The sequence below is a fragment of the Dipodomys spectabilis genome, unplaced genomic scaffold, assembly GCF_019054845.1.
Source record: "Dipodomys spectabilis isolate Male_0828 unplaced genomic scaffold, ASM1905484v1 ptg000043l, whole genome shotgun sequence".
In the NCBI taxonomy this organism is placed as follows: Eukaryota; Metazoa; Chordata; class Mammalia; order Rodentia; family Heteromyidae; genus Dipodomys; species Dipodomys spectabilis.
In genome coordinates this window covers 32,178,387-32,193,927 of record NW_024870720.1, presented here as the reverse complement: position 1 = coordinate 32,193,927, position 15,541 = coordinate 32,178,387, and the positions used below count along the sequence as shown (strand labels likewise).

Sequence of the window (15,541 nt, the reverse complement as noted above, 5' to 3'; positions counted from 1 at the left end):
AGTGACACCCTTTGTCATTAAACAAAAAATCTTAAGAAAGCATACCTCTTAGTTATCACTTTTTTTCCCTTCATAATGCTGATCATACCTCATATGATCTACTTTCTTACTTTACTGTTTTTTCCTCCAACTAAATGTTGTCTTTACTATATATGTATGTATGTATGTATGTTTGTTTGTTTGTTTGTAATTTTGTGCTGGTGATGGGGCTTGAACTCAGGGCTTCACATTCTCACTGGGCTTTTTCACTCAAGGCTGGAGATCTACCACTTGAGACCTTAGCATTTCTGCCTTTAGCATTTAGAACAGAGTTTAGAGCCTACTGGGTAATAATCACACAATGAAAGAATGAATAGATGAATGAGCAAATGAGGGCTAGAAGGGAAAGAAGTAATCGGTAGGTGTTTCTGCTTCATGCAGCATAACTCCTGAGTAGATGTAAGGAGGCTGACTTTGAGTCAGGCTGTGGTGGCTCATGCTTGTACTTCTAGCTACTCAGGAGGCTGAGATCTGAAGATTGTGGTTCAAAGGCAGTCCATGCAGGCAGAAAAAGCTATGAGACTCTTATCTCCAATTAACCAGCAAAAATCCAGAAGTGGAGCTGTGGCTCAGCTGGTACAGTGCTAGCCTTAAGCAAAAAACTCAGGGACAGCTGACTCTGAGCTTAGTGCCCACATGTCCTGTTTCATTCTATGAAGGAATCTAGTCTTTGATGGTGCTGGATAAAACATTATTTACCTGAGTTTTTAAGTATCAAACAAAAAAAACCATGTTACATATAAACAGAAGAGAAAATGAATGCATTAGGGTTTCAGGAAGTGTTGTAAAACAACTCGATATGTAATGGATTCATTTTTCATTCTCAGAAGACCATGGAATCTGCCGCTTGCAAGAAGGCTGCTTGGCCAGATCACTGTACCCAGCCCATAGGAAGCACAGCAACAATTGCCACCAGATCTGCTTCTCCCTTAGGCAGCGAGCCCCAGGAACGCTCTCTCACCTCTGTGTCTGAATCCAATGCCTTGAGCTCAAACTCCGTGATCGTCTTCCTCACGCCCTCCTGTACCCGCATCCCCCAGTTCTGCAAGACGGGCAGCGAATCATCCACAGGGCGAAGGGTGATGTGGAAGGTCTGGGTCACCTAGGATGGCAAAGTGCAGGTGGGATACCTGTCTCCAACACCATCCAAAGATTACTTGTTCCTGTGAGTTGACCCAGGTGTGGGGAAGCCCTAAAGAGCACTCTTAGACGTTAGCCCAGGTGGCTCTCAGAGGCTGATCCCCGCATTTTGGTTGAGAGCAGAGGAGAATGATGCATTCATATTACCAGTCTCTTTTCCCACTCCACATAGAGGACACCAATAAACCAATACCCACTCAAGGCTCTAAGTCTCATCTACCTCATGAACTCCATCAGACAGCACAAAGCTGAAGGCATCCACGTGTGTCTCCATCTCACTAGTATGGACATATTGAACATTACGTGAAGTCAGGTCAGCCTGAGTGAAGGAACTAATATGGATACCTAGTGAAAGAGAGTGAGAGAGAAACAGGAAGGATGTCAAAATGGCAGCCACACCTGGGAGGCCATGGAAATGTCCTCTCAGTTGTTCACCTGAGATCCCTGTTGTGCCCTAGAAGACTTGTGGTTACATTGTTGGTGGGCTTTGTTTTCTTGAATAGCATCTCTCTTGGGGAAGCACCTGCTGACTTTATCACCAGCATCTACTGTATTCAGTAAATGCTCTTCTCCTTTCTGATGGGGCTTATGTTGTAGATGAAATCTGTGAGAGCTGAAGCCATTGCCTTGTACTCACTTTTGTATTTCATTACCTTAAAAAATTATTTTTAAGTAGTTGTGCAAAGGAATTGCCATTCAACAAAGCAGTTTATGAATACCATATATCCTGATCAGTGTTACTCCTTTCAACATTCTCACTCAATCCTCTCTTCCCACCACTTTCCTCCCTCTTCTTAATTTTGTAGGATATACATTGGATTCTTGTCTGCATTTCCTCTCTCTTCTCTTCTTCATTCCTCCACCCCTTTCCCTTTGACCCTACCTCACCCCTGCTTCCTGAACTTGCTGAGCTTTGATTTTGGCTTTCTAAGGATTTATACTATTTGAGATCTCCCTTGAATCTACCATATTTCAGTTAATACACTTGTAAATACTTGCATACCATCCAACATACTTACTTAAGAGTTTGTAAGCTAAATCTAGCTTCCACATATAGGGGAAAACATGGTTCCTTTGTCAGATTTCACATAATCAAACCTTATACTCTCTTAAGTCTGACATTTCCCCCATCAATTCACATTCCTCTCAGAAAACCTGTCTTAATATTTAGTCTTCACTGGCTATACATAGTCTGTCTGTGTGACTGTGATCGTTGGCCTCCTTAATTTTACTGAAAATCTTTCAAGATCTCCTTCAACTCTGGTCCCGCCTTCTCATATACCATTTTAGCTCATCAGGCAGTAACAAAACCTGTTGTATGACTGTGGGGCTTGAGCAATTACTCTATATCAAACAGGAGATGACCTAGAACAAAACAACATCGTTTAATAACACAAGAGAGAAATAAAAACATGTTGTTTTCCAGCATCATTTTAAAAGTAAGAAAAAAAAATAAAAGCAACTTTAAATGAAAACATAACCCACTAATGTACATCTCTGTTTCAAAATGCCTAACATCATTTATCCAAGAGCCCTAATTCCTTGCTTCTTCTCTCTTAGGGCTACTGGGCCTCATGCTCTGGTGCCAGTCAAGATGGAAACAAAATCATACCTTTAATCTTGTCTCTGAGATCAAAAACTTCCTCTTTCTGATTCTGGGTGTTAGGATGCTAATCCATCCAATTGAGTCCTTTTGTATGGTCCTGAAATTCATTTGCTGCTTCCTGGGGTTAATTATTTTTCATAGTTAATCCTGGAAAAACCCAGCTGGGCTTTTTTTTTTTTTAATTAAAAAAGACAGTGACTATAATCTAACGATTATATATTGAAGTATGACTTCAGAATCACTACCTTATCTTCCAAATCAAAAAAGAGTATCAACCCATAGGTTTTACATTTGCATCTCTCTTTATCATCTGAAATGTGTCATCCAGATACAATAGCCTTCTAACTATTGGGGCATTAATTTTCCGATGAGGCATTTTATATTTCTGTACTTGCTACATCAGCTCTTGACAGGCAAGAAATGTAGCCCTCTGTCTTATAGCTTTGTCTTGTGGTTCTGGACAGAAATCCATACCATTCTTTAAAATTTTAATAACTTCAGACTAGTTGCACTGAGGAATTTAAATCTTTTCCCTTACTGTGAATCCATTCTCACAGGGCACATAAAAATACCTGTCTGGATCCCCATAATCAACTGGTCACCTAATTCACTGATCCCTCTGTAGAGATCATGGTCTGATTATGAGTGATTAAGATTATGCCTTCTTGGAAATGAGGATCTGTAATTAATCCAATTTTTCATTTTATAATTTTTATCAATTAAATTATTTCATTGGTAATTTAAATAATTTTATTAATAAAAATGATATACAATAAATTGCACACATGTCAATCTAAATAGTGAATGTAACCATCTTGCTAAAACTTTCCAAATGACCTTTGTAATCCTTCAAGTCTCTACACTGTACCCTATCCCAAAGATACAAATGACTGCTTATTTTACTTATGGATTACCTGGTATTATCTCTTTTATACAAATAAAACCATATTGTAGATTACATGATCCTGTATTTAAAGAATCCCGCAGACTCCACTCCTAAGTTACTCAAGCTGATTTGAAACTTTTGACAAAGCAGCAGGGTATAAAATTAACCCTAAAAAAAATCAATGGCTTTTTTGTATGCCAATAATGAGAAGAGTGAGGCTGAAATCAGGAAAGCAACTCCTTTTGTAATAGCCCCACAAAAAAATAAAATACCTAGGAATTAATATAACCAGAGAAGTGAAGGACCTCTATGATGAAAACTTTAAAAACCTGAAAAAGGAAATTAAAGCAGAACTCAGGAAATGGAAAAACCTCCCACGCTCCTGGATTGGGAGGATTAACATTATGAAAATGGCAATACTGCAAAAGGCTATCTACAAATTCAATGCAATACCCATCAATATCCCAACCTCATTCTTTTTTTTCAATAAGTTTTTTATTGTGAAAAATACTGTACAGAGGGGTTACAGTTACATGAGCAAAGTAATGAGTACATTTCTTATCAAGCATTGTTACCTTCTCCTTTGTTTTTCCCCTATCATCCCTTCCCTCCCACCTCCTCAACTATACTCCCCCCCTACCCTTTTCCCCCTACCCCCCCTAAATTGAAATGTTTGTATTTCAACATAGTGTCTTGTACATCTCATTGTTGCAGTGGGTCAACATGTATCCCTACTTAAACATTTTGTTTTTTCCCTTCCTCTCCCCAAATTATACCAACATCAAATACAGTGAAAATGGGTTATACCGTGGGGGAGGGATATACAAAGCCACAAAAATATCACCTTATAAATACATTGGAAACAATAGCAAGAAAGAAAAAAACCACTTGTATCCCTGTCTTGGGGTTCATTTCACTTAACATCATCTTATCTGACCTTTTCTGCTTGTCCCAGACATATACTAGTTATTGAAAATAAGGGAAACCATGGGACTTATGTTTCTTTGGGCTTGGCTTACTTCACTTAATATTATTTTTTCCAAGTCTTTTAATTTCCTAACAAATGGGGTGATGTCATTCTTTCTGATGGAGGCATAGAATTCATATATATACATATATATATACACATATATGTATATATCACATTTTCTTGGTGCATTCATCTACTGAGGGGCATCTGGGTTGGTTCCATATCTTAGCTATGGTAAATAATGTTGCAACATAGTTGGAAGGCTCTGAAAAAATTAGGAATCCATCCTAACATTCCTCAATACAATAAAGGCTGTATATGACACACCTACAGCCAGCATTATACTTAATGGTAAAACACTAAAGCCATTTCCTTTAAACTCAGGAATGAGACAAGGATGTCCACTCTCTCCACTTTTCTTCAATTTAGTATTAGAATGCCTAGCTACAGCAACAAGACAAGATGCAAACATAAAAGGGATCAAAATAAGGAAAGATGAAGTAAAACTCTCCCTCTTTGCAGATGCATGATCATGTATTTAAAGAATCCCACGGACTCCCCCACGGTATAACCCCTGCTTTCACTGTATTTGATGTTGGTATAATTTGTGGAGAGGAAGGGCAAAAACAAATCGTTTAAATAGGGGAACAGGTGGACCCATTGCAACAATGAGATATACAAGTCATTATGTCAAAAAACAAACTTTACAACTTTGGTGGGGGGGGGGTGGGGGGAGGTTGTAGAGGGGGTAGAAGGTAGGGGGGTGGGGGAATGGGGGGAGATGGGAAGGTATGGGAAGGGAAAACAAAGGAGGAGGCAACAAGGCTTGATAAGAAATGTACTCATTACCTTGCCCATGTAATTGTAACCCCTCTGTATGGTATTTTCACAATTAAAAAAAAAAAAAAGAATCCCACAGACTCCACTCCTAAATTACTCGAGCTGATTTGAAACTTTGGCAAAGTAGCAGGGTATAAAATTAACCGTCAAAAATCAATGGCTTTTCTGTATGCCAACAATGAGAGCACGGCTGAAATCAGGAAAGCAACTCCATTTGTAATAGACCCACAAAAAGTAAAATACCTAGGAATTAATGTAACCAGAGATGTGAAGAACCTCTATGATGAAAACTTTAAAAAGCTGAAAGAGAAAATCAAAGCAGAACTTAGAAAGTGGAAAAACCTCCCATGCTCCTGGATTGGAAGGATCTCATTCTTTAATAAAATAAAGGAAGCAGGGCTGGGAAGGTGGCTCAGTGGTAGAGCACTTGCCTTGCATGCCTGAGGCCCTTCACACTAGTTGAGGATCATACCTTGAATAGTGCCTGGTAGTTGGCAAGTGCTCCAACCACAGTTGGTGGGTGTATTTGGTTCAGCTCCTATAGCCTCTAAGAGGCTCAGAGAGGAGGTATTTTCAATCCCTATATACTTTTCACTTTTAAAATTTTACCCTTTGCTAATTGGGTACCCTCTTGCTAGCTAGATGATGTTTCTAATAACATGTTCCCCTTACTGGCTGTCACAGCAGGGAGTTGTTGTTTAAAATTCTTGAAAGCTTTTAATCCCATGGAAAGAGTTTTCAGTCACCAACCTGCTGGCTAAACTAAGTAGCAGGCAGTATTACAGAGACCCACATTAACCCTGTCAGTTTTTTCAATTCCCCTAGAAGGCATGCACATTAGAGAAAGTACTGTCCGGGTCAGACAAGTGGGGCCGGAAGAAAGCATCTTAACAGAATAGAAGGTGGTGCCCTGGCTGCCTGCTTTCACCACAGCTGTGCACTAGGCTGCCTGTCACTCTGCCTCACCCGAGCAATTCATGCTGTGATGCCTCCGCTTTCCTGATTCACATTTCCTCCCTGGCCTCTTGTGATGGACTGAATTGCACATTCTCTTGTTGAAGTCCCAACTCTGTGGACCCCAGAATATGATCTTACTTGGAAATCAGAATCCTTGTGGATACAATGAGACCGCATAGGGTCATTATGGTGGGCCCTAATACAATGTGGGATATGCTAATATCATACGCATGGGAAATGTGAACACAGTATAGGGGAGATCACCACACACCATGTGAACACGAACGTGACCATCTACAAGACAAGGAGAGAGGTGTAGGCAGATCTTGCTGAACCAACTCCACTTCTGGCTACAAAGTTATGAGAAGCTGCTCGTCTATGGTTTTAATTTACAGCAGCTCTGGGGAGAACTCATGCCAACAACGGGGTCATCATTTTGTGTGTTTCTTTCCACTGTATTTGAAAAAGTCTTATTGTCAAGGAGATGTTCAGAGGAGTTACAGTTACATAAGTAAGGTAGTGATTACATTTCTCATCTAACTTGTTACCCCTTCCCTCATTTTTCTCCCTCTTTCCCTCCCTCTAACTTTCCCCCTGCCCAAGTTGTACAGACCATTTCCAATATATTATCTTGTGAGTATCGCTGTTGCATAGGTTCCCCCTTGTCCTTTGTTCATCCGGTTTTTGTTGGAATAACCTTTGGTACAACATCACCCTTGAGAAGTCCTCCTGGACCAACGGCTCCTCTCATGGGTGGAATCAGTGTCTGCTGTCATATGTTGTTACAGCTATGGAAACACATTATTTTCCTTATTTCCCAAACATGTATTTCTCTTGTAGTACTCAATGGATACTTCTGAAGGGAGGCAAGAAGGGTACAGTGCTCTTCTATTATGGTCCAGTTCCATAGGGATAATTCCTACCCAGTCTGTGGTCAGTGGTACAGGTGTGTGCTCTGCTTTGGCTAGGGCTTGAAGAGGTCCCACATCATTTTCATGTGTTGGAATCTTAGTCCCTGATACGGTGGTGTTAAGAAGTAGGGGGACCTTTAAGAAATGGGACCTGCAGGAAGGTGACTGGTCTTTGGGGATATGACCCTAGAGATGAATTCTGGCTTTGTAGAGTGAGTTAGGTCCTAAAAGAACAGATTAAAAGAAAAAGAAGAGTAAGACTAGCTCCTCCCGGTCTCCTGGCTTCCTGTCTTACCTCGTGATCGCTTACTCTCACACGTGCTCTCAATATGCTGCCATCTAGCAAATTGTGACAGTGTCAAAGAGGTCTTCATCAGAAGCTGAGCAGATGGGGATGCCCAATCTTAAACTTGTAGCCTCCCAAACTGTGAGTTAAATAAACCTATTTTCTTTATAAACTACCAGCCTCAGGCACTTTGTTACAGCAACATAAAAATGCACCAATACATGTGCGTTCAAAAGACACCATGTCCAAGACTCATTCCTTAGAGACTTCTATTTTTTTCTAAACACATTCTCAGTGACTTTAATGCTCAGACAAGTCAGAGAACCACTGACACAATAGAAAAGTAGAAGAACAATCAGAAAACCTGCTTTGGTTTCTTTAATGTTTCCTTTCTGCTATTTATGAGTTACATAAACCAGAGTGAGCCATCTAACATAAAGCTTTTCCTTTATCTTATATTGTTCTTTGAAAGCTCTAAAACTGGAATGGTATAGCTATCTCAGGGTTACAAATGAAAGGGGTGATGACAAAAAGACCAAGTGTCTGATCTTACTTGATGTGTGCAATGATGGTCATGTCTATAACACATGAATTCTGCAGCATTTTAAAATCAAATGGGCAGACTGATCAGAGAGCTATTCATATCTGGTGAGTGAAAATGCTTATGACATTTAGTAAATTGCCTAACTGAACAGTCATGAGTAGAGACTGGCTGAGAGGGGTCTTGATGCAATTTTGTTATATCTGAAGATATCATATGCAGAACAGCCCAGATAAAAACATAAAATCAGTGAGTGATGGGAAACCTAAATGGTGTACTTCTCACAATTGAGTTTAATCTGCCTACCAGCCCTCACTGCCCAGCAAGCAACCTCAACTCCAGGACAATCTGACTCACTGGGGCAGCCAAGTCAAAGCCAACAGCCCAGCCCTAGGATCTTCAGGTTGACTTCTGACTGGGCATTTCCCACGTTCAGTGTCACCTGGGTGAGCCATGTAGGTTCTCATGACATTGTTACTCCATACTGAAATCTGGCTCAGGAGATACTAACATTGTGAGGCAAAATGTCCACTTCCCCAAGGATTTTCAGAAGTGAATTTAAGAGGCCTAGAATCACATACACGAGTTGAGTCAGGGGAAGGGAAGAGATGCTTGTCTGAAAGGTAGTTCATGTTTTTAGAAGGTTTAATCTGACTCTGTCAAGAAGGGAAGACAAGGTGACATGCAGAAAGTCAACAGTGGGAATGTTGAGCTGCACCTGGCTAAGTTAACTGTTAGCAGAAGGCAATTCCGTGGGAGTTTGAAACAGAGATCTCAGGACTTAGGACTTCTAGGCTCCTCCAGAAGGCCCTCACTTTCATGGATAAGACTTGTGATTGTTAGGAAATACGTGATAAAAGGATATTCAATGTGTTGAGGATAGATGGAGCTGGTACCTGACTTGATTTTGAGGGTTAAGAGCAAGGTAGTTTTTGAGGGAATATAGGCCTTACAGACTGGTAGGAAAGTACACGAGCTTGTCCTAAGTTCTCCCAACAGTGGGGAAAAGAAATCTTTCACCAACAACTCCCAGAAGCTAAGGGGAGTGAAGCACCACCAATAACATTTTTCTTCAAACAGAATCATGAAGCTTTGGTAGCTCACAGACAGGAAGTCCTGCTTCTGCTGTGTTCTTGGTAGGCCCCTGTGGTCCAGGAGTTCCACAGTGTCTGTATTTGCTAAGCACATTGTCCTCATCTGGAAAGTTTACCTGATGCTCAGGTTTGGTTTCTGGTGGCCTGAAGAGTATTTGGAACTAGCTTACATAATGAGGTCAGAAGGTGCCACAGCAGTAGTGCCCTCAGCAGAGGATCCTTTAGTAGGTTCCTAAACAAGCTTAAGAAATTTGGAGAGATTATCAGGGACTTTTCTTGATCTAGTCACAAAGTCATATCACTTCTACTGTGAAGGAAGGTGTGTTGAACTGGCAAAGGGGAATCCAACATGGGTACTCCTCAAAGTGTTCCAGAAATAGAAGCTACCCTTCCTGACACCACACTGGCGTCAGGAGTTGCGTGGTTTATTGACTAATGGAGGTAGGCTGATATCAGACATGCTCTATTGGGAATACAAATGAAAATCAGATTTCAGCTACAGTATACTGTTCCCGTCTATCCACCTTTCATGCTAAGAGCTGTGAAGGTGCTAATAGTGCTAAGGGCTACTAGGTTTTTAGCCAGAACAATGATTTGATCCAGGATGTAACATATTCCTTGAAGACTCTGAGTGCCCTTGTATCTGTCCTCCAAATGCTTGTTCCTTTCCCCATCTGAATCCAGTGTACCGTAGGAAACAATCATATACACTATTCCTTGAGAATACCCAAGAATTCTGTGTTCCAACATTACTCCTCCTCTACTCTCCTGAATGCTAGGTAATAAGTAGATGCTCAGGAAGAAGTGACATTTGCCAGCTGCCTCTCAGCTTTATGTGATTGGGATAACATGGAATATTATGCTTGCTCTTCTAGCAATGCTCCTAAATTATCAATGGATGTGAGGCCGAACCTCTTCTGCCTCTCTGTTCACAGGTGCAAAATAACCAGATGGGCCAGAGATAAAGCCTCATGTTGAGGCTCACTGAGGCACCTCATGCTTCAGCTTCTGGATCGTTCTGTGAGGGAAAATACTTATATTGCTTAAGCCATTGTATATGGGGTCCTCTTGTTCCAACAATTTAGTGTCTAGCCTAATAGATCTTACTCTAGTTACTCTAATTTACTAAGAGGAAAATGGCCTTTTAGGGTCTAGGAGAGAAGAGAGCTGTGATAGTGTGGTCCTCGTCTTTTAAGGTCAAGTAGTATTAACAGGGCTGGACTCCCAACTTATCCCCTTCTCAGGGATAGGAAACTCAGGCCTTTCCCTGTCACACTTTACCATCAGTTATGATCAGCTGATGAAGGACAGCCTGAGCATAAGTACATTTCATAGTAAGCTATCAAGTGAGTCTGGGCAAAATGGTGGCTAATTCTAATGCCATTAGCCATCTCAGAGCTGACTTGAGACCACTGGCAGAAGTTGCTCTACTCTTCCTGAAAGCACAGGCCTCAGCTCAACCTCAGGTTCTGGAATCCCTAGCCTCACCTAGTGAGACAAAGGCTTTTCTCTAAGTGGCCAGCTGTTTTCAGAGAGGCCCAGAAGTCAACCACATGCCCTTTCTCCAAAAGGTAGTTGTCCACACTTAAAATTCATGAAAATGTCATCACTTATGGAAGATGGAGAAAGGCTACATAGTAGAAAAGGCTCCATGTGGGATTGGGGTGTGGGGAGGGGCTAGATCTTCAGGTCTAGTACACTCAAGATTTGGAAAGAAGTGAATTAAGAAAAGCTGTAGGGAACAGGAGCAGACCTGGATCAAGAAGTGAAGCAGGTAGTGAAATGACCCAGGAAAACAGAACCATCCTGTTATCTAGAGTACTTTCCAAGGAGGAGGGAGGGGCGTGATCCCCTAACCCTCTTACCCCAAACAATGCTGGCTTGGGGTTGGCAGCCACATTTTTAAACCCACTGAAATGTGAGAGTTGTGAAAAAGCAGAGGTGAGTTTGGAGCCACCCCTCAGGGCTCTTAGGCAGTCTGGGATCAGAAGAGAGCAAGGGCTATTTTCTAAAATGGCAAAACCTCCCATGCTCCTGGATTGGAAAGATTAACATCATGAAAACAGCAATACTTCCCAAGGCTATCTACAAATTCAATGCGATACCTATCAAAATTCCAACCTCATTCTTCAAGGAAATAGAAGAGGCAATCCAAAAATTCATATGGAACAATAAAAGACCCCAAGTAGCAAAAATGCTCCTCAACAGAAAGAACATTGCTGGTGGAATATCAATACCAAATTTCAAACTCTACTATAAAGCCATAGTAATCAAAACAGCTTGGTACTGGCATAAGAACAGACCTCAGGAACAATGGAATAGAATTGAAAACCCAGAAATGAACCTACATACCTATAGCCAACTAATCTTCGATAAGGGAGCTAAAATAATAGAATGGAAGAAAGACAACCTCTTCAGTAAATGGTGCTGGCAAAATTGGTTAACTACTTGAAGAAAACTAAAGCTAGATCCTTATATATCACCCTGCACCAGAATCAACTCCAAATGGATCAAAGACCTCGGAGTCAAAGCAGACACTCTAAAAAGATTACAGGATGGAATAGGAGAAACCCTAGGTCTCCCTGGCTCAGGCCGAAATTTTCTTAATAGAGACCCGGAAACACAACAACTCAAAGAAAGGTTGGACACATGGGATTGCATGAAGTTGCAGAGCTTCTGCATGGCAAATGACATAGCTAGCAAGATCAATAGAAAGCCCACAGATTTGGAGATCTTCACTAGCCATACAACGGACAAGGGTCTCATATCTAAAATATACTTGGAACTCAAAAAATTAAATCCCCCAACAACAAATCCTCAAAGAAACAACTGCCCAATAAATAAGTGGGCGAAAGATTTGAAGAGAAACTTCTCTGAAGAGGAAAGAAGGATGGCCAATAGACACATGAAGAAATGTTCAACCTCCCTAGCCATAAAAAAATGCAAATCAAAACAACATTGAGATACCACCTCACCCCAGTTAGAATGGCTATAATCAAGAACTCTAACAACAACAGATGCTGGAGGGGATGTGGACAGAAGGGAACCTTACTTCATTGTTGGTGGGAGTGTAAACTTGTTCAACCACTTTGGAAAGCAGTATGGAGGTTCCTGAAACGACTTCACATAGAGCTCCCCTATGACCCAGCAATCCCACTTTTGGGCATTTACCCAAATGTTTACAAACAAGACCACATTAAAGCTACCAGCACAACTATGTTTATTGCAGCATTATTTACCATAGCTAAGATATGGAACCAACCCAGATGCCCCTCAGTAGATGAATGGATCAAGAAAATGTGGTATATATACACAATGGAATTCTATGCCTCCATCAGAAAGAATGACATTGCCCCATTTGTTAGGAAATGGAAAGGCTTGGAAAAAATCATATTAAGTGAAGTAAGTCAAGCACAAAGAAACATAGGTCCCATGGTTTCTCTTATTTGCAATATCTAGTATATGTCTGAGTCAAGCAGAAAAGGTCAGATAATGTGATGTTAGGAAAATGAACCCTTAGATATATATTTAAATGTTTTTCTTTCATGCATTTGTTTTCTAACTCATTTATAAGATTATTTATTTGTTGCTTTGTATGTCCCTCCCCCACAGTATAACCCCTGCTTTCACTATATTTGATGTCGGTATAAGTTGTGGAGATGGGGGAAAACAAGTCGTTTAAGGATACAGGTGGACCGGTTGCAACTATGAGAAGTACAAGTTGTCATGCTGAAAATGAACTTTACAACTTTGTTGCGGGGTGGGGAGGGTGGGGGGGGGGGGTTGGGTGGGGGGCGGGGGGAGGCTGGGAAGGGATCTGAAGGGTAAACAAAGGAGGAGGCTGCAATGCTTGATAAGAAATGTACTCATTATCTTGCCCATGTAATTGTAACCCCTCTGTACAGTATGTTCACAAAAAATAAAAATTAAAGTTAAAAAAAAAAACAAAAAAAAAAGAGAGCAAGGGCTGTGACTTACCAGCAGGTGGGCAACTGGCAGTGCCTTGTAAGAAAGCTCAGGGCTTTTGAAAGCTCTGTGCGGTGCATATGCAGTTGCCTAACACAACAGCCAAGAGTCTGCCCTTTTATCTTTGGAGAGATACAATCAGCAACCTGACAGCATTCTGGCAGAAGCAATTAGCTCATGAATTAGTTATCAAATATCTCATGCAGCCAAGGTCTTGAGGGTGCTGATCTGCATACATCCCCCAGGACCCTCAGGACAAAAGGGAAGGCCACCTGCTCTAATTTACATTAGGAATCTTCGCCAATCTGTCATTCCTCTTTGCCCTCCTGCCATACACGTAAACCATACACATCACCCAGAGTCCAACAGTGTCTTTTCCCTCTCTCCCCTGCCAGGATGAGCCTCCACATTCCCTTCGGAAGTTCATGTTTCATTACCACTCTTCTTCATTCCTCACCAGGCAGTCCTATTGGCCTTCTTGCTGCATGGTCACCATGACTTGCCTGGCTGATTACCTGAGGATCTGTACACTTGCTGATCCCTCTCTGGAATGTTTATACCTCATTCATCAGCACGGCTGCTCCCTCCCTTTCTTTGTATCTCTGCTGGAATGTCCTCTTATTATTAGGGATGACTTTGCTCTCTCCTTCTTCTCTGTGCACTGGGAATGTCCTTACGCTGCCCTCAACACTCATCACCATCTGACACACATTTGCTTGCTTGTCTGTTCCTATCTGACTTGCTGCAGGAGAGTGTGAGTTCTGCAAGGGGTAAGGATGGCCTCTGACTTGATGTTTCCCAAATCAAATGAAGAATTTGTAACTTTAAATCCAAGAAAACCAAGCAAGCAGTCACTGCCTAGATGCCATGACCTCTCACCTTTCTGTTCTCTTCCCAACCCTTCGCAGGCAGCCTCACTATCTTTGCCTTGGCCATGTGCATACATCCTAGTCAATGCCACAGCCTCCTTTGACTTTCTTTCCATTGAACTTCAGGTCCTTCCTTATTAAACTTGTGCAGCAATTCCTTATTGTATAATAAATTAAACGGAGGTGACTATTCCAGCGTTGGTCACCCTTCATAAAAGCGCAGTCTATCCATGAGTCCTGCCTATTTAAATAGGTTCTGAAACTATGTTTTCACAAAACTGGGTCACTGTAAGTTTCCACACTTTACCTAACTGTGAAAATCAGCCCAGAATAAAGGGCATTCTTAAATGCATCGCACTGTGCTTTCCTACCCAATGTAGATAATTTTGTTTAAACTCCTACAACTTCAGGTTCACACCTTTATTTTAACACCTGCATAGTCTTCCTTGAATTAAGGTTACCTGCAGAGGCTAGTTATCTCATTCAGTGACAAGGATTGTATTTTGTTTATTTTTGCTTCCTGAGCAGCAGCTCAGTATACATATTTAGTCACTATTTGTTGAATTCAATTATTTTTTCTGGTGTGGAGAATTGAATCCATGGCCTTTTGCATACTAAATCCACATGGCATTACTTGAGCTACACCCTTCACCCCTGAAATGAATTTTTAAACACAGAACACTGCACTGTGACATGTGCTCAAGGGAGCTAGAAGATCAAGGTGCAAGGTTTACTCTAAAGGAATTGACTGACTAATTAAAGAGATAAGATTTTCACAGGCTATAATCTCTTCTTTTATTGTACTTGGGATCAAACAGGGGACTCTCTGCATGTTAAGTACATGTCCTACCACCGAGCTATACCCCAAGTCTGAATTATAACTTTTCATTCAATTTCCCTAAGTAATTATTGAACACCTACTATATTCTAAGTATGCAATTGTACATAATTGTCAAAATCAGTGAGGTGAACGTGAATCCCAACTTGCAGGTGGATGAAGCAAGAGAGGAGGGCATACCTGGTGATGTCACATGTTCAAGGTGGCCCAGCTGGGGCTGTGTGGTGATTCTGTAGGTCAGTCCTTCAGGCCCACTATCCTGGTCAGCAGCTGATAGCTGTTGAGTGGTGATTTTCTTCACTGAGTTTTCATCCAAGATCAGCCCTTTATTGGTGATGATGACTGGTGGGGATTTGTTTTCTGAAAAATATCAGAATTAGTGATTTGAACTGGGAGCTTTTCACTTTCCTTTCTTTAAGTCTAGACCTGGTATCCAGGGTAGTATTAAAGCAGTTCTCAGGCTTGTCCCTCAGCGACCCCCACCATGGCTGTGCAACAGACAGAGGGAAATTTTCAACTTTCATGCTGGCTAGGTGAGGGCATTGTCAATGGCACAATGTCCTAACTACTGGAGTGTCTCCACATCAGAAAACCTGAT

The 15,541-nt window shown here is 41.3% G+C and overlaps 1 protein-coding gene across 1 annotated transcript in view; it reads right to left on the bottom strand.

Moving 5' to 3' along the window:
- The window catches only part of Fras1 (Fraser extracellular matrix complex subunit 1), a 448,626-nt gene that overhangs the window by 67,055 nt on the left and 366,030 nt on the right, over positions 1-15,541 (bottom strand). Inside the window, exons 47-49 of the mRNA XM_042678144.1 lie at positions 15,124-15,303; positions 1,400-1,524; positions 1,001-1,141 (exon numbers count right to left, since the gene is read on the bottom strand). Coding sequence (XP_042534078.1) covers positions 1,001-1,141; positions 1,400-1,524; positions 15,124-15,303 — 446 coding nt within the window. The remainder of the gene's footprint in view (positions 1-1,000; positions 1,142-1,399; positions 1,525-15,123; positions 15,304-15,541) is intronic.